This window comes from Sorex araneus, chromosome 1, assembly GCF_027595985.1.
Source record: "Sorex araneus isolate mSorAra2 chromosome 1, mSorAra2.pri, whole genome shotgun sequence".
NCBI classification, from domain to species: Eukaryota; Metazoa; Chordata; class Mammalia; order Eulipotyphla; family Soricidae; genus Sorex; species Sorex araneus.
In genome coordinates, this window is record NC_073302.1 from 308,092,984 (window position 1) to 308,118,838 (window position 25,855).

Sequence of the window (25,855 nt, forward strand, 5' to 3'; positions counted from 1 at the left end):
TTCTCCACTTGCTTCTTTCTCTTTCACTTAAACTGATTTTAAAGCATTAAAAATATATGATTATCAAGAAGGAAGTTGAAAAGTTGCACTGTAAACCATGACCATTCCCTACTCCTACTGGTAGCAAGACTGCATCTAGACCAATAGGGAACAGGAGAAAACTGCGAGTGTTAATAAAGACAGACATTCTTTTTCAGTTGTTATTAAATTGCAGTGGGGGAAACAATGATAAAATTTAGGCACTTCTTATGTCTAGAAGGAATTGCAGGCCTTTGTTTATCTAAAGAAAATGCAAAAACTCATTGGGCTTGTCTTAATTCTCACTCTACTGATGGGTAAGTTTAAGCATGCCGGAGAGGTGATTTTCTAATAATACACTATCTAAATCTTCCTTGGGCAATGTGCTAGATTGGCTAAATAAAATATGGAGAATGTAATGATTGGGTCACCAATGAGAATGAGAAAACAAGGACTGTAAATGTGAAATCTGACATCTGAGCATCTATCTCGAGAACAATTGTGCAACTTTGAGAGAGACCTTGACAGAGATAACAAGATAGAGAGATAGATTGACTCAGTATGGAGATATCAGAGCAGCTCATATTTCTCAACCTCAGAATTCTACTAAAAAAGAAAAAAATTATATCTATATATCTATCACTTTTAGATATCTCTGCCATCTTTATGAATATATACCTGTGTTCACAGGATGACCTATGATTAAATCTATTGTTATAGTATATTAATTATTCAAATCCTTTCTGCCCTCAAAAGTATCTTGTGGAGGGGTACTATTTATAAAGTATTCATAACAGAAATTAAATATACTTGAAGTAAAAATGATACAACTATAAGGAAAAATGATTAAATTCAGTTATAGGTGCCAATGCTATTTTCTTTATACCTAATAGACTATATAGATAAAAATCGGAAGGAAAGGAGAACTGAAAAACATCATCAATAATTTTGACCTGATAGATTAACACTTGTATAAACACTAACCCTATCATAGAACAACACAAATACTTGTTTACATACTATGGATTATTTACCAAGGTAGATCATATTCTGATCCTGAAAGTCCCATTTTTTTTAAAGTTTCAAGCTAAATCTACTATGCTCTGACAGCTCCATAAGTCAGATCAGGAAATTTTTGAAAAATCTGGTAAAGTAGTATTTAGCAACTTAAATACTAGTAGTGTTAAAACATTTTATCATCAAAGAAAAACGTTCTCAAATAAAGTTTCCCTACTTTATCGGAGTAAACTCCAAGGCTTAAAAATATTTTACACTCAACCTAAAAGGAAAATTATGAACAGTAGAATCAATGAAATATAAAATTTAATGCGGCTGGAGCAGTAGCACTGTGGGTAGGGCATTTGCCTTGCATATGGCCAACCCAGGTTCGGTTCCCAGCATTTCATATGGTTCCCGAACACTGCCAGGAGTAATTCCTGAGTGCATGAGCCAGGAGTAACCCTTGTGCATTACAGTATGGGACTCCAAAAGCTATATATATATATATATATATATATATATATATATATATATATATAATTTAAATAATGAGTAAAGTCAATGATATTAATAGTTATTGGTTTGAGAGCATTCACAAAAGTAATTATTTGTTACCCTACACAGTATAATCAGGAAAGGGAAAAAACAAGCTACTTATCAGTAATGAGAAGTGATATCCTGGCAGACTCTATAATTTATAAGCAACATGGTAATTTCATGGTAACATGAAAAATTTCATGCAAACAAATGTGACAACTTTAATAAAATGGAAGAAAACTTGAAAGACACAAAGTTCCACAATTTATTTAAGAAGAAAACAATACTCAGATTAGACAAATACACATTTAATAAGTCAAATTTGCAGTTAAAGATAGTAAGGCAAAGAAAACTCAAGATCCAGATGGCTTCAATTATGAATGCTATCAAACATTTAATAAAGAAATAAAATGAATACTAGACAAACTCTGGGGGTTATTTCAGCAACAGAAAGTTGGTTTTATTTACATTGAAAAAGAAAACAATGTAATTCACCATTTTAAGCTGAAAAATAAAAAACATGATCATCTTTTGAAAACTTGCATTGTCAAAGATATTTATGTGAATATATAAACTTTGTTGGTGTCAAAAGCAGGAACAATGCAAATACTCATTTACATCTAAGCAAACAAAGATTAGTATATTTAGTTATACAGTTGGATACTAGTCATCAGCAAAGATCAGTAGAATTTCCGTGTACTCAATGAAGTGGATCAATGTATCAATGTATTGATGTCATCCCATTGATCAACAATTTGCTCATGCGGGCCCAGTAACGTCTCCACTTATCCTAGCCCTGAGATTTTAGCAGCCTCTTTTTACTCATCCTTCTCAACAATGCCACATTAGAGGCTCTTCAGGGTCAGGGGAATGAGACCCATCATTGTTACTGTATTTGGCATATGAATACGCAACGGGGAGCTTGCCAGGCTCTCCTGTTCGAAAGATGAAGTGGATGAATTTGAAAATAGTTTTGTTTAATAAAAGCCTATCTTCTCCAGGGTTTAATGTTCTAGAACATTGTCTTTTCTATCTGAATTCTCTTTTAACTGACAACTTTGTACCCTAACAACTTTTTGCCTGGGCCCAATTTAACAACTAATTTAGTCTGAGATTCTACTGCCTTACATAGGCAGTCTGTGCCCTTTTGTCAGCCGGAAAACAGATCTTCACCCATGTACCCCCTTAAAGATTTAAGGAGATTAAATCTGGGGAGGGCAGATGTTGTAAACAGATAGTTAAGGGTCCTGGTAAATAATAAAAAAAAAAGAAATTGCCTGGCCCAGAAGTAGACCAAAGGCAGCAGTAGAACACATCACTTTGAGATGCAGATCCTGAGCTCTTCAGAGATGGAGAGGCACCACCAGATGTAGAAATTGAAGTCCCACTTAGAGAAGGATGGGCCTTTTCAGAAAAGGAGAAGGTACAGGAGAATATAAATGTCCAAGTCTTTCCCTGTGACCACACCCAGATTCACTTTTCCAAACACAGAAAACTCCAGGACAAAACTGTCACTGTCACTGTCACTGTCATCCCGTTGCTCATCGATCTGTTCGAGCAGGCACCAGTAATGTCTCTCATTGTGAGACTTATTGTTACTGTTTTTGGCATATCCAATATGCCATGGGTAGCTTTCCAGGCTCTGCGTGTGGGCGCAATACTCTTGATAGCTTGCCGGGCTCTCCGAGAGGGGTAGAGGAATCGAACACGGGTCAGCAGCATGAAAGGCAAATGCCCTACTGCTGTGCTATGGCTCCAGACCCAGGACAAAACAAGTTGGAGAAATTGTCTACACCCTTCTCTCAAAAGCCATTCTCTGCTCTTTCTCTCCTGAGAAAGCCTGTTGAACATGTATCTCTCTTGAACATGTATCTCTCTCATTCCTCTATCTCTCCTCTCATTTCTCTAACTTCCTTTCAATTAAAACTATTTTGTTTCAGTAAAATAAAATTAAAGAGCTCTTGTGAAATTGTATGACTTTACTCATATACATTTCAAAAGACATTCACCTGTATGACAGATAATGAATCAGTGGAGATGAAGAAGCAGAAAGGAGTGACATACAGAGAGATTTGAGGGTGATGGATGAGTTTGTGGTGGCTATTTCCAGGGGCTGCCCATATATCCAAGTTAATTAGTTCCATATTTTAGATATGTGTGATTTGTTTTATGTCAATTACTTTCCAAAAAGTTGTTAAAATAATCCAAGGCATGAATAGAACAAACTTTAAAAATCGGTTACAAATTTCTTACTCACTATTTTTTTTATTAAAGTCAATTAATTAAACTATACTGCTATGAGGAAGAAAATGAGTGAAATCAGTCCCAATCTACAAGCTGGTTAGAGTTAGATAGGGGTAGAAGAACTATAATAGTTACTAGATTATTATCTTTGGAAGGGCATAGGGAGGAAGGAGGATAATGAGGAAAAAATTAAACTATATTTATTTCTATTGTTCTTTTTTAATTGGTAGTCTATTATTTATTATTTGCCAGTAATATAGCATCCATATTATATGGTATAAGGCTTTCATATTATTTGGTAAAGTTTTTTTGTTTTTTTCATATGATCATATCAATAGATGCAGAGAAAGCATTTGACAAGATCCAACACCCATTCATGAAAAAAACTCACCAAAATGGGTTTTGGAGGAACTTTTCTCAAGATAGTCAAAGCCATCTACCACGAACCTATGGCAAGCATTATCATCAATGGAGAAAAACTAAGGGCTTTTCCTCTAAGATCGGGGACAAGACAAGGATGCCCACTCTCACCACTTCTCTTTAATATAGTACTGGAAGTATTAGCAATAGCCATCAGGCAAGAAAAAGATATTAAGGGGATTCAGATCGGAAACGAAGAAATTAAGCTCTCACTATTTGCAGACAATATGATACTATACCTAGAGAAACCTAAAAGCTCTAGTAAGAAACTCTTAGAAACAATTGACCTATTCAGTAAAGTCGCAGGCTATAAAATCAATACCCAAAAATCCATGGCCTTCCTATATGCAAACAATGAGACAGAGGAAAGGGACACGAAAAAAGCAATCCCGTTCACAATTGTGCCCCAGAAAATCAAATACTTTGGAATCAGCTTAACTAAAGAAGTAAAGGACCTCTACAAAGAAAACTATAAAACGCTACTCCATGAAATAAAAGAGGACATGAGGAAATGGAAACATATCCCCTGCTCATGGATAGGGAGAATAAACATTGTCAAAATGGCAATACTCCCAAAAGCATTATACAGATTTAACTCGATCCCTATAGGGATACCCATGGCATTCTTCAAAGAAAAGGAGCAAGCAATCCTGAAATTTATATGGAACAATAAACGCCCACGGATAGCTAAAACAATTCTTGGGAAAAAGATGATGGGAGGCATCACCCTCCCCAACCTTAAACTCTACTACAAAGCGGGAACAATTAAAACAGCATGGTACTGGAACAAAGGAAGAGCTGCAGATCAATGGAACAGGGTGGAATATCCCCACACACAACCTCAAATGTATGATCATCTAATCTTTGATAAAGGAGCAAGAGATGTGAAGTGGAGCAAGGAAAGCCTCTTTAACAAATGGTGCTGGCACAACTGGACAACCACATGCAAAAAAATGGGCTTAGAACTCAACCTGACACCATGCACATAAGTCAGATCAAAATGGATTAAACCTCAACATCAGACCACAAACCATAAGGTACATTGAAGACAAGGTCGGCAAAACCCTCCACGATATTGAAGATAAAGGTATCTTCAAAGATGACACGGAACTAAGCAATCTAGTAAAAACAGAGATCAACAAATGGGACTACATTAAACTAAAAAGCTTCTGCACTGCAAAAGATACAGTGACCAGAATACAAAGACTATCTACAGAATGGGAAAGGATATTTACACAATACCCATCAGATAAGGGGTTGATATCAATGGTATATAAAGCACTGTTTTGTTTTTGCTTTTTGGGTTACACCTGACGATGCACAGGGGTTAATTCCTGGCTCTGCACTCAGGAATAACTCCTGGCAGTGCTCGGGGGACCACGTGGGATGCCAGGTCAGCTGCTTGCAAGGCAAATGCCCTACCCATTGCGCTATGGCTCCAGCCCCTATTTGGTAAAGTTTCGAGTATGTTTACAGCTTTCGTATTTTTTTATGCTCTCAAACCCTGTGCTCTATGTTGTTATTGTTTTTGTCAAGCCTAACTGGCTCCTCTATTTCTTTCCCTAATTTGTTGTGCAACTACAGAGATTATGGAATTTGGAGGTGTCACTCCAGGAACTCCAGGATTTGTAGACCTGAGCACATTAATTTACATAGTGGTGGAGGTGGCAGGTGGGTGTGACTCGTGGGGTTTCTGAAAGCACAGGTGGAAGTGAGGGGCTGTCTGCCCCTACTACAGAATCCCCCAGAGTTTTCAGGTTTTCACACTTTAATAATATGGCTCAGGCCAATTCCTAATTGTCTACACAATTCCACATAACGTTCATAAAGCAGACCAGCAAGCATAGTTATTTGTGGTAGGCTGGTTTGAATGAACACTTATTCATGTTAGCATACCTGTTTCAACATTGCTCCTGGGCTTTCTCTGGTTTTGCCAATTGAGGCTTTACTGGTATGTCTTTCCAATTTCCTCTTTTTGTCATATCCTAGAGTAATTGGGCTTAAGCTGTCTACCCCAACTGAGCATCGACTAATCACTTCCTTAAAATGCATTGTTAGACTTTCAATCAATAAAAATGTAACTACATTAAAAAAAGACAAATAAAATGAGAAGAAAAACATGTGCCCGCATGAAGCAGGGAAGTAAGAAATTACTCATTTTTCAAGCATTTAATATATTTAATATAGCAGCAAATGCTGGTATACACTTAAATACGTAGCGCACACTGTTAAGCAGATTACATTCTCAGAAGAACACAGTGAAACAAAAAATACATTTAGGTAATGAAACAGATAAAAATGATGATGCATATGATAGTGTTCTTTTTCTAGTCTGATGGATTAGAAGGATATTTTTAATCATCACTTTAATATATATGTATATATGCATGTATATACATATGGGCTGAAGCGATAGCACAGAGGGTAGGGCATTTGCCTTACACACAGCCAACCTGGGTTTGATTCCTCCGTGCCTCTCGGAGAACCCAGCAAGCTACCAAGAGTATCCTGCGTGCAAGGCAGAGTCTGGCAAGATACCCATGGCGTATTCAATATGCCAAAAATAGTAACAACCAGTCTCACGATGGAGACGTTACTGGTGCCTGCTCAAGCAAATCAATGAACAACAGGACAATAGTGCTACAGTGCTATATATAAATATATATTTCAATGATCATCAAAATTTTTTTAAAAATACTTCACTGTAGAACTGTCAAGAAAAAATGCCTACAAATATTTTCTCTGGTATTGTGCAATAATAAAATTCTACCAGCAAGGGTGGCAAATAGAACACATGATGGGAAATTCAGCTAAAAATGTGTTGTGGAAAATATTGTGAAAAGACTATATTTTATAATCAGTAGTTTATATTAAATTGTGTAAGTACTATCTTTAAAAATAATACCAGTTGTTTAATTACTTATAAGCCACAAGTAATTTTTAAATTATAACTAAACCAGTAATGTTTGTAAATGGCAGACTTTTAAAATACCAACATTTCTCCCCAGTAGCACCATACTTTTTTTCCCAAAAATTCATTCTTGGACATGAGAATTGGACAGTGACAAATCAGTAAATGGTAACAATTCTTCAAACAATCAAAAGTTTCAAAAAGTAAAGTATGTAATGTAATGTGTTTTATGGCAGGAAAGTTAGATACGTAAGTTAGATACGTACATTGTGTATAGAAAAAAAATCTGATGGGAGATAATTTCAAAAATGATGAAAATTCTGCACATAAAGAATGAATAGATAAAATAAGAAAAATTGACACATAAAAGTCAATTTTAGAATGTCAGTATTTAGGACTGTCGACCCATTGTTCATCGATTTGCTCGAGCAGGCACCAGTAATGTCTCCATTTTGAGACGTGTTGTTACTGTTTTTGGCATATGTATTAAATATGTCATGGGTAGCTTGCCAGGCTCTGCCATGCAGGCAGGATACTCTCGATAGCTTGCCGGGCTCTCTGAGAGGGACAGAGGAATTGAACCTCTGTGCTATCGATCCAGTTGATAATTATACACAGAAAAATTTTAGGTAAAGGTAAGAGAAAATTTCCAGTGTTCAAATTATTTACAGACATATGACCCATTATCTTACAGAAATTACACATATTACACATGCGCTGGAGAATGCGCGCGTGCGCGCGCGCACGCACACACACGCACACACACACACACACACACACACACACAGAGGAACTCAGACTGAAGGGACCCAAAGTGCTCCAAAAGAGCCCTCGATATGTACTAAGGATGTACTACAGCAAAATGTAGTAACATTAGAGACAAAGGAAACGTTCTATAGTTTTCCACCAAGAAGAAATGGCAGATCACTCAAGAAACACCTTCCATCAACATCAATAGAGGCAGCAGAGGGCAGTGTGTCATCAGTTGGACCCCGGAGAGCCAGCCTGCCTTGAACCCAGAGTTTATCAAACACTCATCTAGAACCTCAATAGCTAACTTTGTGTAGTTCTGTTTCTCACTTGGCCTTATGATAGCCAGGAGTACTAAATACATTAGAATATATAAACCCTATTAAACATAGCCAAGGACATGACGACTAGACAATTATAAAATAGAATTCCTTTCATATTTCTCCCCAGGAAAATTGGAATGATGAATATACAAAGTAGCCCTTTTTTTCAAAGAACTTAAGACAGTTGATATTAGAATTCCATATCCATTTGAAGAATTGAAATAAAAGGATAAAAGCACAACAGCAGGACGGAGAAACGAAATATGAGTAGGAGACAAGCCTTGAGTGGTGTATGGTATATATCAATTTGTAATTAATTAATTATATCGGAGAGCCTGGCAAGGTACCAAGAGTATCCTGCCCACACGGCAGAGCCTGGAAAGCTACCTGTGGCGTATTCGATATACCAAAAACAGTAACAACAAGTCACACAATGGAGACTTTACTGGTGCCCACTTGAGCAAATTGATGAACAATGGGAGGACAGTGCTAGTACTATTAATGTTCTCATGAGAGGTTCGTTGAGAGGCTATTAAGTGCTAGTATTATACTATGAACTCATTTAGCATTGTCATGAATCCCATGGGAAGAGAATTCATAAAGATCTCTCAGGGTAGATCTGAGAGGCCATTAAGAGCTACCTACCTAGTCTACCTTCTTTTAAAGTCTGCCTGTAAATGTGAGAAGGGTTTTAAATGCAAACCATCTGTTCTTTGTTCCTTGCTCAGTCTTTCCCTCCAGGAGAGCTTGTTTACAGACCTTTATCTCAGAGAAAGTCTTGAGTGTGGTTCTGTGAGAGACAGAAACCATTCATTGGAAGGAGATTTTTTCTTTTTCTTTCTTTTACTTTCTGACTATCTGTTTTATTGTGTTCTCTGTCATATAAAAGCCAATGTGTGGCTCCGGCCAATTATGGATGAAAACAAGTACTTCTAACAAAAGCCTAGCACTCTCCAGTTGCAGTCAGAGAATGGGGACAAAAATACGGAGTTTCTTACTCAACTCATCTACTATTTCTCCCAGCATTTGAGTCAGGGTGAGGATTGATCAACGATAGAGAAAGCAGGACTTGGGGGCACTCCAATGGCAAAGGAAGGTTCTAGGTTTAATTCTCTCTGACCCCTCAATACTGCCCAAAGTGTCCCCAGCAACTAACAACAACAAAAAATAGAGAGAAGCAACATGACAGTCAGATGCCTGAACTTTCCAATGTGGAAGAAATGCCAATTATTTTTAACAACCAGAATCTTGTGCTACCCTCATGCTAGCACTCACGAAGGAGAGAAGAAAAGGCATATAGACTTAAATAAGCCAGCAACTAGCTAAGAAGAGAGGAACAGGCACATAGATTTAAAAATAAGCCAGCAACTCTCTAAGAAGAGAAGAAAAGGCATGTAGATTCAAACCATCTAGCAAATCGCTGAGAGGAAAAGACATATGGACTTAAACAAGCCGTGTCTTGCAGCTGCCAGCTGCCACTGGACCACCAAGCTTTGTAGTGGACATTCCTTCCAAAGACCCTGTGGCTCAAATGGCAACCCAGAGTTCAGTGCTTAGACATGGCGCCCTTTTGGGTTAGTTTTACCTGGTTATTCACTCTCCTGGTGTAATTGCTGTTCTAGTGGTCAAAATTACCTGACAGCCCTTTTCCAATTTGGGGTGTGTGTATATATATATATATATATATAATACATATATATATGTGTGTGTGTGTGCATGTGTGTATACATATATATGTATATATTTTTCTTTTCCTTTTTTTTTCATTCTTTGTTTTTTCTTTTTGAGTCACACCCAGCAATGCTCAGGGGTTACTCCTGACTCTGCACTCAGGAATTACTACTGGTGGTGCTCAGGGACCTTATGGGATGCTGGGAATCGAACCTAGGTCAGCTGCATGCAAGGCAAACGCCCTATCCACTGTGTTACTGCTCCAGCCCCATATTTTTCTTTTTCTGCCTATGACTTCTTCAACACATGATAAAAATCTCTGTTTTTGAAGCCGCTTGGAAGAATATGAAAAGACTGCCTCTCTCCTGTTGGTGATCAGCCAGTTTATGCTGTTGGCCTTCTTACCTGCCCTTTGCCTATTGGGCAGGGTGTAAAAGGGAAGAGTTCAAAATTGACGAAGAAACTGATGTCAAGATGAGGCTTGTGGCATGCGAAACAGTGCTAATCTGAAGTTTTAAATTCCTGCAGCTTTCTCTAATAATTATCATGAGTCTTGAGGGCCTTGGGGATAATCGCATTTCCGAGCAAACAGCAAAACTTTCTTGGGGAATTCACCATTCCAGGATTGTGAAGGCCTTTACTTCTGGAGAATGAGGTTAAAACTCTTAGACTGAAAACACAAGTAACGTGACTCTTTCTTTTCAGTAGGGTTGAGAGGGGAGTTTACTGTTGAGTCCTACTTCCCCAGCAAACCCAGATTTGTTCTACTTTGATGATTAGTAAATAGTGATAAGATATTCAAAATCCATTGCAAGAAGTCCCTGTATGAACCCCTTAGTAAGTGTCCAAAGGTACTCCGAGACTCGGGATCCTGTCCACGACCACGCTTTTGAGTTCTCCCAGGCTGAGAGGTCTGGTACAACCTTAATAGCAATTGTCTCTGCAACAGTGATAAAGCATAATGATGAGTTTGACCTCCTTGGAGGGGTTATTTCACTGAATTCCTCAAGCTTCAATTGAACGTTTCTATTAAGGCATCTTTGGGCTTGTTAAGGTGACATGAAACAGCTCTTCTGAAGATGCCGGAGATTATCCTCATGCAGCAGAAAAGACCAAAACTCTTTTCAGACTCTTAAAACAAGGTCTGCAACACAAAGCATAGATCCATCAGGGACACAAGATAGATGACAGAGCCAGAGCAAATGTCATTGGAGACTCCCTAGATTTGAGTAGTTAAAACAGGGTAAACTTTATGGCAGGAAATTTTTTTTGTCTGTGCTTAAAGCACCAATCTCAAATGTAGAAGATCTGTTTTAAATACTAAAAGATTCCTCTTTGGTGTTTAAGTGGGTGTGTGGGAGCTTGGGTGCTGGACACTTACTGGGAATAGCTTCCTTGATTTCCCATTTTCTCTTTTTCCTTTTAGTTTTCATCAAAGAACTTTTTAAAGGTCTGACAACAGAACTCTTCATCCTTCCATTTTTTTCCCTGAAATATTAACCCCCCTGCCTATTACTTAATATTAGTTGAAGAAAGAAAATGTAGTCACATTTACTTCCAGTCTTCTACCTGAAAACTTTACAAAGATAGTAAAATTTCTGCCCCTAAAACCCCAATCAATGTGTCCAATTTTTGTTTGCAAACATGATTTCCAAAACGTTTGTCTAAACCCAGGTTTTCTAAATTCCTTTAGTTTTGTCTATGATAATAGGGTTCCTGGAGTCACAAGACACAGAGATGTTTTTACTCAAGTCTATGACAGATGGGATTCCTAATTATAAAAGAATTAACTGTAGATATACAATAACCTTGAATCGAATGTTCTAGAAGGAATGCAAACTGCTCTGGAATGTTGTCCCCATCCTCTAGTGAATTAAAGTCTTTGAAAATGACTCCTTGGATGCTCGAATCAGTGCAGGGGGTTAAATTCCACCAAAAGGGGCTTTGCAGAGCTCTGGTTAACCTTAAGAGTCAATTTCTGGCTGGTCAGAAAGAAAGAAAAGCTCAGCAGAGTGTTGGAGAAGTAAACCACAGTGGACGTTAGGTAGGGCTGACACACTGGGGGATACAAGCATCTGAGTTCACATTTTAACTTGGACAGATCTAAGAGAGAAGACCATGCTTTAGACTTTTCAACTTTGTCTCTTTCACAAACTGTGGAGAAGTAACTGTGGAACGTGAATCTCTATCAGGAACCTTCAAACACTGTGGACTTTGGATGCTCAGATTTTACTTCCTCTCTCATCTTAAGGAAATTGGTAAATGAGCCATTTCTTTAGATGAAAATCTTCCCCCAACTGCCACTGAAATTCTCAATTTTTGTTGGTAAGAATATGCCATTTAGGCATGAATTAATTCACGTGAATTAGTTATGGTGCAAACACACCCATCAATAGTAGAAATCTGTTTTTGAGGAGATATGCCTTGAGACCAAACTAATGGTTGTCTAGCAACAGTCTAGTCAGTCAGACCTTTTCTCACCCTCTGGGCTGGGCTGCCCAGCTAATAGTGTGCCTGGTTCCAGTGACAAACCTGGCAGACCAAAAGTTCTTAGAAGATACCAAGTTTGGCCAAGAACTTCTGCAATTCATAGTCAACAGACATAAGGATAAGAACAGTGGCAAGAAACAATGTTGCTACTAACAGGGTAGTTTCCTCACTGGAATAAATATCCTAAACCTGATCAAATAATCAAAGGATTCCTTAAAATAATTAATTTAGGCAGCACAACTACATGGACAACCAAGAAAATAAAATAACTTAGCATTTGGCAGCTTGATTACACACACACACACACACACACACACACACACACACAATACCACTGTCACTGTCACTGTCATCTTGTTGCTCATCGATTTGCTCGAGCAGGCACCAGTAACATCTCCAACGTCTTGTGAGACTCATTGTTACTGTTTTTGGCATACTGAATATGCCACGGGTAGCTTGCCAGGCTCTGCCGTGCGGGCGGGCTATACATAAATTGGGATTAAGGAAGGCTTACCTCATCATGTGGGCCTCGGTGGTTCCTGTTGTTGAGTTGAAGTCTTAGGTTTTCTCTGTCAATGGCCATTATTAGTAGGATCTGAGTGATACTTTAGGTGTTGATCTCTCCAAAAATGTCACCAGAAAATCTTTCAATAACTATCACATTTCGTGAAATTTATTGCAGCAAGGGAGCATATCAGGGGCTAGGGAGACAGAAAACAGCAGACACCAGTTCAACCCTTCACACCACGTATGTCTGCAGAGCATGGCTAGCAGGCCAGGAATGATCCCTGGGCACAGAGCCAGGAGTGAGTCCTGAGCACTGCCAGGTGTGCCCCCCCCCAAACAAAACAAACCACAAGACCAAGAGAGAGCACATCATTTCACAGTTGCCACATGCTCTCTTAAAATGTAAGCCAGAAACCCTGAAATTCTGTTTCTTAGTTAGGAGTGTGAGGTCTTGTCTCAGGGAGGTCAAGGCGAGTCTTTTCAATAGACAGGGAAGAGGAATCCGCAAGTTCCGGCCACAGTGGACCTCAGTTGGTTGGGATAAATGCATGTGGGAATTGATAAATCAAGTTTTAGCAGTATGAGCAGCTTACCTCAATGAAAAACCTCTACTCATTGTGTTGCCTTCTGGGCATTTCCTGAAGCCCAAAGTTTATTTCTTTACTAGTTTGCAATATATTTTCACAGACTAAAGTTCCTAGAAAAAGCAGCTAAAGCATGTTGAGGTTAGGGGCACATGATAGTTTCTAAGCTATTTACAGGTGATTTTGATTCTCAAAGATTATGGCTTTAAACATATATATGTATGTTTATATATATACATATATGCACATATATATATTAAACTTAGAAGTAAAAACCTTCATATTATTTTGGTTTTTAATTCTAAGTTTTAAAAATATATGCATATATATGTTTAAAGTCTTTGAGAATCAAAATCACTGGAGTGATAGCACAGCAGATAGGGCATCTGCCTTGCATGCTGCCAACCTGGGTTCGATTCCTCTGTCCCTCTCAGAGAGCCCAGCAAGCTACTGAGAGTATTCTAACCGAAAGGCAGAGCCTGGCAAGCCTCCTGTGGTATATTTGATATGCGCAAAACAGTAACAACAAATCTCACAATGGAGACGTGACTGGTGCCTGCGCGAGCAAATCAATGAGCAAAGGAATGACAGTGACAGAATTAAAAACCAAAACAAGGAGCAGGAGTGATAGCACAGCGGGTAGGGCGTTTGCCTTGCATGCGGCCACCCAGGTTAGATCCCTGGCACCCCATATTGTCCCCCAAGCACTGCCAGGAGTAATTCCTGAGTGCAAAGCCAGGAGTAACCCCTCAGCATTGCTGGGTGTGACCCCCCCAAAAAAGCAAAAAAAAAAAAACCCAAAACAAAATAGGGAGCCTCTTGAGCAATGTTCAGAATCTTTCCATTGGTGCCTGTAGAATGTTCTGGAAAACCATGCAGTGCCAGGGATGGAACTTAAGCTTTGAGCATGCCATGCCTGCACTCCAGTTTCTTCAGTTACTTCTCAGACCCTTCAGAATGTAAGATATAAAAGAAAAGCACTAGAATTTTGAATGATGAAATTAAATAAGAGTTTAAAGAAAATAAGATTTTAAAAGACCATAAACATTTTAGATGAGCAACAGAGCATCAAATTAAATAACAAATTGAAGCAATGGCAGTCAGAAACAAATGTCAACAACCATTAGCAGAGTTTGAACAACTCCCTCCTAAATTGTGTGTCCAGTTAAAGACCAATTAAAATTAAAAAATAAGACCCCATAAACAGCTTTTGGTTCAACAAAAGTTCACCTACAACATCACAGAGAAAATTTCAATGCTCTTCAAAGGTCAAAACTATTTACAAAAAAGAAATTAACAACAAATATTAGAACACTCCCATTAAAAAACATTCAATTAGAGAAAAATAAATCACAAGGAAATTAACTAGATATAATTCAAAGGACTTACCCAAGAAAATACCACAAACACAAAGTGACAAATATAAGTAAAACAGCAGAATATAGGCCCAACTTATATTAGTAAAATATATACATCAGTTAGCAGAAATTGAATGTAGGATTAAAAAAGTTTTAGAAACTTTGTTATAAAATAGAACCTGGAGGAAGCTAGTAAATTAACTCACAAGTCAGGACAAAACTACCTTTTAAGCTTTAAATTTTGCTGGTGGTTCAATGGATTTCTACAATGAAAGGAAGCAAAAATAAAAATAGCACTGTTGGCCCATTGTTCATCGAATGCTCGAGCGGGCACCAGTAATGTCTCCATTGTGAGACTTGCTGTTACTGTCTTTGGCATATCGAATATGCCACGGGTAGCTTGCCAGGCTCTGCCTTTCAGGTGGAATACTCTCGGTAGCTTGCTGGGCTCTCCGAGAGGGATGGGGGAATCGAACCCGGGTTGGCTGTGTGCAAGGCAAACGCCCTACCTGCTGTGCTATCATAAAAAAAATGGTCCTTATCTTCAAGAGATTCAAGCAATATAGATGAAATCTGCCCTTGGAGAGGGGTTTTCTTTTTCAGTTAGGCAATCTTTTCCCCAATATTTCTATTATTTGAAATAACAAGGTGCATTTCTTAGGGAGTGGGAAGAATGAAAGTCTGTATCTGCTTTCTATTACATTTTAAATATTCATCTCTTATGATACATTTATAGTAGATTTTTTATGTTGTTGATAATGTCTCCCCCAGGGTTCTAGAAATATAGGCTCTAAATTCCCTGACTGCTACTTTATTGCAATCAATTAAGATACCCATCTTACCAGATAAATCTGAATTTCTGCTGGAGGATTCAAGCAAATTAGTTTTCAAACTCTCTCTGTCTCTGTTTCTGTCTCGGTCTGTTGTCTGTCTCTGTCTCTGACTCTGTCTGTCTCTGTCTCTCTCTCTGGCCACACCCTGCAGTGCTCAAGGCTTAATCTTGAGTCTACAGTCAGGAATTACTCCTTGAAATGCTCAGGGGACCCTATGGAATGCTGGAATGGAACCTGGGTTGGCCACATTGCAGGTATCCTACCTTCTTTACTATCTCTCCAGTCCCCAAACTGTCATTTTGGAATTCTAAGGGCAACGCCTAGCATCCTTACAATACGGCATGGTTAGTAAGAAGCTTCAGCTTTTCCTTAAATCCCACCCTGAGCTATTCTTGGAGCTTCCTCCTTTGACAGTGTCTGAAGATAGTGGGAAACTGAGCAAAGAGCACAGAGTGCTGGAAGAAAGCAAGAATTCTGTGGACGTATCAGCATTCAAAACATTCTAACTTTCTGCGATGGCCTTGTCACTTTGAGACAGTGGAACTTACAGAAGATCAAGGACAAAGTTCCCACCGTGTATACATCAAACCGACAAACAGAGATGGTAGATGTGATTAAACAGTGCTCGGTATCTATGAACATTTCTGGGGGAGTTAGTTGACAGTATGATTCAGCACTGTGACTTGGCTCTTGAGAACACATGCATCCTTGCTAACAGCTGCATAATGTGCACATATCTTTGCAAGCTTACTGCAAGACTTGATAGCTGAATCCAGTCAGAGTTAGATTCTTAACACATGGGGAAATTGGGTGATGGTTGATATGAGAACCTGGAGCTATCAGATTAGATTTAACAGTGGAAAGTCCAAGTTCAGGACGCTGACTCTTGACCCTTGACCGCAATGCTGGGCATCTCAAAGGGAATGGACTTCTCTCTGTGTCCATGTATTCAAGTCCCAGGGAAGCAACGAGATGCTTAGATCTTGTCGACTTGGATCTTAGAGAGGACAATCTCTTCTCCATCCAAGAGTTTATGAACCTACAAACGGTGTATTTAAAAGTGGCTCAGGTGTAAAAAAGGGAGACTTCTGGTTTTTCTACAAACAGCTCACACTCCTCATGGCCTTGGTCCTTTGCAGCCAGCCCACTCTGGCCCCCAGGAGGCCCGGGGCCCTATGCCATCCGTGCCCCAGAGCAGCCCCCGGGAGGTTTTCCAAGCGGGCAAAGGCACTCGCTCGTCTGCAGATGTCACTGGCTCCAATGTGCTTAACACATGTCTCTCTCTCCCACCCGCCATGCTCGTGTCAGCCTGGCGTCTTGCAGAGACTGAGCCCGGGTCCCTTTGCTCTCCCAGAAGATGCTGGCCCTTCCCCACATCTGCCCGTCCGTTTAGAATTACAAAGGCACAGCTCGCAGCCCTCGCCAGGGCCGGAGGAGCCGGCGCTGCCTTGGGAGCACAGAAGTTCCCGCTTCACTGGGCACCTCAAAGTTGCCCAGAGCACGGGAAGGAGTGGCATCGGGGGATGGGGGTGGGTGGGGGTTGTGCAGCTGCCAAGGTCATTAGTTTCTCGTGGGTGGGTGGGTCGGGGTCTTGCACATCTCCACTCACGCGACGGGCATGCCGGGGTGGGGCTCTTACAGGGGGGTGGGGGGCGACGAGAGGTGCAGGACAAAGGCTTGGCTCCCCAGCCCCGTGGGTCTCCCCGAAACCCCCGCTTTGCCCCGATCGTGGCCCCCGCCGGGGGTGGGGCCGTAGGGGAGCCGGCGGGAGAGCGCTTCCGAGGGCGCCGCGAGGGGAGGGAAGCCGGGCTCGGCCCTTTCTCTCACATAAGCGCAGGCAGAGGGCGCAGCAGTCATGCCCTGGCCCTGCGGCCGCGCGCCGGAGCCTCCCGAGCCGCCAACGCCGCCGCCGGGCGCCCCGTCGCCCTCCTCCCGCCCCCGGCCGCACCGCCACCGCCTCCCGAGCCCGGCTCGGGAGGGGCCCGCGGGCTCCGGGGCGATCGGAGCGCCGGAACGTCGCGGGGGGTGCAGGCGTGGGGGCCCCCGAGCCCCGCTGTTGGCCCGGATGCCCGCGCGCCCCTGAAGCGCCCACCCGCACCCCGAGACCCCCCGCGCGCGGGGCCCCGGCCGCCGCCGCCGCCGCCAGGAGCCTCTCCGGGATTGCGCACGCCCCCCCAGCCCCCCGCCGCCGCCCCGCTGCCGCTCCGGCCACCATGCACTTGCTGGCCTTCTGCTCTCTGGCGTGGTCCCTGCTCGCCGCCGCCGCCGCCGCCTTCGAGTCCGGACTCGGCTTGGCCGACTCGGAGCCCGACGCCGGCGAGGCCCAGGTAGGTGCGCGAGGGGGCGCAGTCCGGGCGCTGGAGACCCCAGGGACCCCGGGGGACGCGGTGGGAGCCTGACTGCACGGTCCCAGGATTCCCCCCCCCTCCGCATCTCCCCCATGCCCCAGTACCCTGCCCAGAGTCCGGGCAGCGTCCGCTTTTCCCCAGGCGGTGCACGGGCTTCCAGGGAGAAAAGTTTTTCTTGCACGCGCGCGCTCTCTCGCTCTCGCCTTTGACCGGGAGAAGGTTGTGGGCAAAGAGGAAAGCAAGTTGCATGGGCTGGGGAGCCCAGAAACACAGCCAGTGGCAGCGATCTTTGAGAGGGCACCGGAGCGTGGGGGCGGTGAGGGGGTCTTGGGCGGGGAATTCAGCCCAAGGAGAGCCTGAGCTCATCCTGACCCCCAACGGGTGTTATTTTATTTTATTTTTTATTTCCCTCCGCTGCCTGGCTGATTTGTAGGACTACAGCTCATTGCAGGGCTCTGCTTGCCTCCCTTGTAACCCAGACTGGTTTCCCTGCAATGCTCCTATCCCGCGGAGCACTTAAGAGTCGCGCCTTGCAGAAAAGTTGCAAAGGAACTGGGGCGTCCGGGCTGTGAGGCGGAACCACTGCCTGAAATCCGTCAGCCCGAGGTGCCCGGGATCTCAATTTACATCCTAATCAGGCGTGACTCTGGGGCTTTGTCAGCTCTGCCTTTCTGAAGTCTGTTCGAGGTGGGGTGTTGGTTGTGCTCGGTTTGGTGTGAAAGGAGAGAGGTCGAACTCTTTGCCAGAAACAAGCAAGCAAAATCCGAAACGCTCTGAAGACACTTGAATGTCTTTTGAGATACTCTCCGATTTTCTCAGAAAAGGAGGAGAAACGTTATTTGTTTTGTGCCTGCCTCTTAATTAGGCTCCCATCCGCGTAGATGTATCATCCGACCTGGTGGTTCGTTTCCTGGAGTTGTTAAACCCGAGTTTTATTTTCCACCGCACAGGTCTCAGTTCAAACACATGTAGTGCTTTGCGGGAACTGGACAGGGTGGTTTATCTCAGCTGATGGCAAGTGGAGAAATGCTAGTCGGTGGCTTCTCTCGATTCGGAGTCGACTTTATTAACATATACTGAATGTGTAGAAATTTCTTTGCCTTCCCAGTTATATTTTAAAATAGGATTTAAGACAAATAAAAGTCAAACTAAAACTTTATTTTTTTAATTTCAGATTGGAGTAGGCATTAAAATAGTAGAACTCTGTGACCCTGTAAGTAGGGGCCAAGATTAAAAGAACTTTTTAAATAAGAAATTCAGTATGCATTAAGTTGCAGAACAGAGTCATTTTACGTGAATTTCCCACAAAATAGGTACATTGATAGTAATACCTCCCTATGGGTGTCTTTCAGTTCGGAAATGCCACCAGGAAAGTAGCATCAGATTTACCAAACCTCCCCGTAACTTGCAGATTTCCTTCCTGGTCTGCAAAGCAGAATGATGAAAAGTTAAGACTTAGTAAGGCATCTCTATTGCCTGTGGTCACTTACTTTGGGTTGCAATAAGCAACTGTGAAGGAGGAAGTGAAAGAGAAACCTTCTGAGCTCAGCCAAGGGCTTCTTATTTCTAAGTCCATCACTCACTGCCTGGCCAGAGTTGAATGCAGGTGCGTTTGTGTGCGCCTGGCTGCTTTAGGGTTAGGGGCTAGCTCGGGGCTGCTCTGTGAGGTCTCAGCATGTGGATAAGGGATCAGGTGAATTTTAAATTTTCTTGTGGGTTGTATCCAGTTTTCCCTTGGCCAGGAAAATATGCAGTTTCTGGCCAGTCATAATTAGCCATCCTTGATCCATATCCTGGGGCTAATACAAATTTTTTTCTGGGGATTTGAAACCACATCAGACACAAAGGTATCCTATTGTTCCCACTGAGTGTTTCTTAGTGGTTGGCTAGCGCCTTGGCTGGGTGTGGGAGAAACTGGTAGATTCCTGATAGGAGACAACTAAGATATTGGGTCTGAAGACTCAGCATCTCCCTCTCTGCTGGCCCACCCAGAAACATTCTTTAGCTGCAAACATCAAAGAGAAACTGGATGGTTAATTCCCTGTGAACTGAAGAGATTTCTTTTTTCTTTTCTTTCCTTTTTTACTTTTTTCTTTTTTGGGTCACACCCAGCGATGCACAGGGGTTACTCCTGACTCATGTACTCAGGAATTACTCCTGGCGGTGCTTGGGGGACTGTATGGGATGTTGGGATTGAACCCGGGTTGGCCGCATACAAGGCAAATGCCCTACCCGCTGTGCTATGGCTCCAGCCCACTGAAGAGATTTCTGAAGGTAAAAATATCCTTCAGAATATTTTAATTTGAGCAGTTGACATGTAAGAAATATTGTTTGTTTGTTTTTCAAATTTTATTTTATTGGTTTTGGGGCCACTCCCCGTGATGCTCAGGGTTTACTCCTGGCTCTGCATTCAAATCTTCTCCTGGAGGACTCAGGGGACCATATGAGGTGCCGGGGATTAAACTCGGGTCAGCTGTATGCAAGGCAAGAGCCTTACCCACTCCACTATATTGTCATTAATAATATTAAAATTAACTGGTGTATACTGGAATAAAAGAGAAAATGTTTAAAGCTATACAGTTTTCAAACTTTGTCCAATTAAAGAAACTATAGAAGTTAGAAAAAGCAGGTGACTGCTCAATGCAGCCCGTAGCATGATGGCATTTGGTGGAGTTCACACAGTTTGCTTAGAATTGGAAAGCTTACTTTCTAAGAGAAAAGTTGGTTTATGACTCTTGACAAAGAAAAAGAAATTGCTTCATGCCTTGAAGATACTGATGGAAAATTTATTCCAAAAGTGAGTTGGCCTGACAATAATAGCACTAGATCATTATGTGTAGTTTTATATTAATAAATGCAACAAGCTTATATTTCAGATCACAAGTTTCTCTGTTAATGATTAAACCCAACAAAGGACAGCTTTAAAATTCATAATTTCAGTGCATTAGGTGAATAATCCGACAAGCGAAGATTATCAAATAGATATGATTATCTTTGTTCTGTTTAAAATCAATTTAAACAGTTTAAATGTGAACGAATTTTAGCTGAAAGTTAAAGTATTTATTTTTTGGAGAATGGCTTTTTTAAATTGATCTAGCAAAGGAACATATGGTTTATGATGAATTTTAACAATAAACTTACTAATAATGACAGCTAGTTTGCACCATGCCAGATTTTCTTTCTCCATCATTTATAATTCTGCATACTTTAGTACTTGAGGGTGTTTTTTTTTGTTTTGTTTTGTTTTTAGTTTGCTGCTTCTAAGAAATCAGGAGCAGCAGGGTTTTTTTTTTCCAGAAAAAACCTGTGCCAACAGTGTCCTATGAAAATGACAAAGTACCACATAGTGTGTCAGTCCCCTTGGAATTCCCAAGAAGTCTTAATAATTAATTTTTCCTTTACCTGAAACTAACCAATGTTCCGACTTGTGTGTGATAATACAGATTTTTAAAGAGCGCCCTTCAGTTATCCACTTATACAATGACAATTTTAGAGTCATTGGTCTGTGATATAATTTCATTGGTTTCATTATCTTTATTATATAATTAGAAGTTTGCAATTAATTGTTTAATCATGAGATGTCCTTAAAGCATAGTGGTTCCTCTCTCAGGGAGTCTGCAACTCAGGTGGAAAAAAAAATCCAAGCTCATGAAATCAAGACTGTGAGATTGGTACCCAAGCATTAGTCTGTGCTCTTAAGTTTGCATGAGAGAGGTATTCTTGGGATATGGCTGATCTGCCTAGCTTGCTTGAGTGTGGAAGTCCAGTCAGAGCTAAGATGCAAATGTCTAGCGTCTCAGATGAGGTAAGAAGGTGGAAAAGCAAGCAATTAAGTTTTGACGGGAACAGAGAGAAGATTCTTGGGTAAGAAAATGTTGCTAGGATTAGATGGGATGACATAGTATATGTGCAGAGCCAATAAGAAATTTGAATTCCTACTATAGAGCCCTCTGGGATCTCAGTGATTCGTGATCCATGGGACAAGGGTAGAAAGAAAATTGCTGAAATCATTCAGTGATCAGGGGTTATAGAACTTCGGCGGGTAGCGTGGCCTGGTTAAGAAGCAACATAAGAGTCTAGAAGGGAAATAATGAATAGTCAAAACTGAATAGGGACTGACAAATAGGAAAGATAAGAGAGTGGCAAAACGTAACCTTGGCATCAATGTTTAAATCAGGCGGAAATGTTGGTTTGGGGGGTATGACTTAGAGCATTTCAGAGAAGAGATGAGTTTGCGTGGGTGTATGGTGGGATGATGAAGGCATTATTTCACAGACCACTTAAGATTTTACTGGAACCAGGAATCTCTGGAGACCCACACAATAAGCTTCAGAAATTTATGTTCCACTAAAGAAAAAGAATTATTGAGGATCAACATCACTTAAATTGCATTAATATACTTCAAGTATTTGAACATTTGACAAGTACTACTACAATCCCTGAGGGAAGATTAACGGTCTGCATACCATATTCCGAAGCATTAAGAATGAAAAGGGGGCTGGAGCAATAGTACAGCAGGTACTGTTTGCCTTGCACTCGGCCAACCCGGGTTCAATTCCCAGCATCCCATATGGTCCCCCGAGCACCGCCAGGAGTGATTCTTGAGTGCATGAACCAGGAGTAACCCTTGTGCATTGCTGGGTGTGACTCAAAAACAAATAAACAATAAAAGAATGAAAATGAGTCCAGAATGATAGTACAGAGGGTAGGGCGTTTGCCTTGCACATAGCCTACCCGAGTTCAGTCCCTGGCATCCCATATGGTCCCCCAAGTGCAGCCAGGAGTAATTCCTCAGTGTAGAGCAGAGAGTAACTCCTGAGCATTGCTGTGTGTTACCTTAAAAGAAAAAAATTAAAAAATAATGAAAAAGTACATTTTCATTCAAGTAAAATAGGCCATAGGTACAGTATTTAGCACTTGGAAGATCATCTGTGTTTGGATCGTAGTACCCGTTCTAAGGGATGCCTTTCTTAATATTTCTACTTTCTGGCCAACAGACAACCATCAGTCTTTTGAAGGGAGATTCAATATTAGGGACCTGAGAAATATTTAAGTGGATGCCTTTGACCTCTTCCCCTGTTTTCTTCACTCTATATTAATTTCAGTTAGAAGCTCAGGGTTCAGCTTCCCTTTCTGACGGGGGCAAAGGCCTACCTCTACAGGAAATTAGCGTCCTGTCCCCTTATTCCAGAGAATGACATCTTTCATGTCCAATCTATTGTTATGTTTGTAATTTTCCTCAGGGTCTAAGATTAAGTCGGACAGCCCCTTGTGTTATTGGAAATTTCTGACGCGACAGTGAATTATTATGGCTTGGGACCCCCCAAATTTGTTCATCTTTCCTTACAGTTCCACATGTTCTGTGGTCTTCCTTTTGAACTGGGAATACTGGATGGGCAAAACTTCTCCTGCAATTATTTTAGAGGGAGCCAATGCCGGTATCACTGGCTTAGCTTCCAGACCAGTAGAGCGCTTTCTCAGTTCTGCTGAGTGGCTGTAGACAGCGCCGTGGATGTGGGAGATTTCTTTCTGGCATCCCAGTTCTGTGATTCTTCACATCACAGTGGGTCCAAGCAGCAGTGCTGTTTTCCCACTTCTCACTGGGCTGTTTTGGAATACAGGAGCTGGTGTGAGGAAATGAGGGTTTCTGGTGCCCAGAGACCTTAGCACTGTTGACAGCTGTGGGGTTCCCGGCTTCAGTTCTGCATATTGAGATGCTGCGTTTACATGTTACTCACACCCTCTCTGCAACTTCCCAGGCACCCATGGGCGTGCCCTGCATGGCGCTGGGTGCTTTTCAAGTTCTTTTTGTTTGTTTCTCGAGGCGCTTCTCTGAGACGTGCAGGAGGCTCAAATAACTTAACCAGAAGCAGCAATAGAGCTGTTTTCTTTCTTCATCTCTTCCAAGATTCAACTTTCCGTCTGCCCCCCAGAATTTAGATACTGGATTCGGTTTTCCCCTGTCACTCGTCAGGAATTAAATCAATAAATATCCCAAGCCCATGGGCAGTGGTGGGAGATGATGGAAATTTGTGTGCTTGCTCTGGTGACTTGGGAATGTGTCCTTAGCCTGTGTTTCTTGGCTTAATAAACAAATGAGAGAACTTTAAAAAACAACAACAGATTGAAAGCAATTATTTTAGAAAAGTGTGGTTAATGGCTTTGGGCCATGTGGGCTTGTGAAAGACCCATAATCCGTACGCTGTTCTCCCTGCAAATTGCATTGCACCGAAAGGCAGGAAAACGTTTTGCTATGCAATTACAACTCCCTCATGACAAGTCTTTAGGTCCCAATTCTCCTCAAGGGGAATTCTCTGAAATCACTACGCACTTCCCGGGGCTGGAGAGATGCTACAGTGGGTAGGGTGCTTGCCTTGCGTGGGATGGTTGCGTTCAGTTCCCAGCATCCCACTTTGTCCCCTGAGTCCTGGCAGGATTGCTTCCTGAGTACAGAGCTAAGAGTAAACCCTGAGCACCATTGCGTGTGGCTCCAAATATCCATTTTCCCTCCCCTTTTCCCCCCACCCCTAAAAAGATTTCCTTTTTGACCTCACCAGATCTAATAAAGCTTCCATGAATGATTGCCATCTTATTGCGCAAAGACCTTTCATGAAAAATCAGATTTGGAAGAAATTTTAGTTGACAGAGACACTGATTTCCTTATGTTTCCAATCTTGCATTCTTTCACCTTTCTGCAGAGAGCACAATACCTCCATTTTCTTGCGCTACACATATGTATAAAATGTGGACATCCACAAATTCTGAATGAAGGTATGAGTGATTTTCACAGTAGCAAAACTAGACACACCTGATCAGTTTAAATAAGAGGTGATGGTTTCTTTGATTTTTAATCAAATTCATTGTAGGTATTTCTAATTATTTGTGTCTTTTTTGGTTGTTGTTGTTCTGAAATTTACTTGTGTAAATTGTTGGGTGGGTTTCTTGCTTTTTCTTCTGGTGGTTAGCTCAGTGGAGAGAGAATAGTTTATGTTTACCTCATTTACTTTACTGGGCTTTAATTGTTGGGTCAATTGCATATCTCCATAAATATCTATGCTTTAAGAAACAGCATAAATGGATCCTTACCTGTGGCAGCCTAGGCCTCTTTCACCAGCAGAGTTGTATCTTGGAATTTTTACCTTTTCCTGAAAACTTTCAAATGGTAGACAGGATTTTTCATCCCTTTTCTTCAATTTTGAAATCACAAAGCTTATTTTCATTAATAAGTGGAAACTCTGACCTTAATCTGATAGATATCTATTCACTTCGGTGCATATTTTTTTTTTTTTTTGCTTTTTGGGTCACACCCAGCGATGCTCAGGGGTTACTCCTGGCTTTGCACTCAGGAATTACTCCTGGCGGTGCTTGGGGGACCATATGGGATGCCGGGGATCGAACCCGGGTCGGCCGCATGCAAGGCAAACGCCCTACCCGCTGTGCTATCGCTCTGGCCCCCTCGGTGCATATTTTAAAATATCACTGAATAAATACTGATGCCCTTATTTGTGAGGTGTTTTTTCAAGAACTGTCTTGAGGAGTGTGAATATTAAACTGTATCTCCAGGACTGACATACAGAAATTCTGTGCGTAGGTACCACACGCTATTAAAGAATATTAACTCTGCAACTAGGTGAAAGGCTTGGGCAGAGATGAGGCAGAAACCTAAAATAGCAACCTCTTTCCAAAGCTGAGATGTGTCCCTATGCAGGTAGGAAAAAAAAATCACTTCCTTGAGGCTGGCTTTTATTCACTTAGCCTTCCCCTAGGACTCTGAATTACCAGAAATATCCTCAACCTAATTTTCCTTTCACCTCGAGTAAAAAAGATTTAGTCCTTCTTTACCTTCAACAATGCTTCTTTGG

General features: G+C 41.5%; 1 protein-coding gene across 1 annotated transcript in view; it reads left to right on the forward strand.

Annotated features, from left to right (window-relative positions):
• The first annotated feature begins 17,407 nt into the window (after window positions 1-17,407).
• The window catches only part of VEGFC (vascular endothelial growth factor C), a 97,601-nt gene continuing 89,153 nt past the window's right edge, over window positions 17,408-25,855 (forward strand). Inside the window, exon 1 of the mRNA XM_055144388.1 lies at window positions 17,408-17,972. Coding sequence (XP_055000363.1) covers window positions 17,859-17,972 — 114 coding nt within the window. The 5' untranslated portion in view covers window positions 17,408-17,858. The remainder of the gene's footprint in view (window positions 17,973-25,855) is intronic.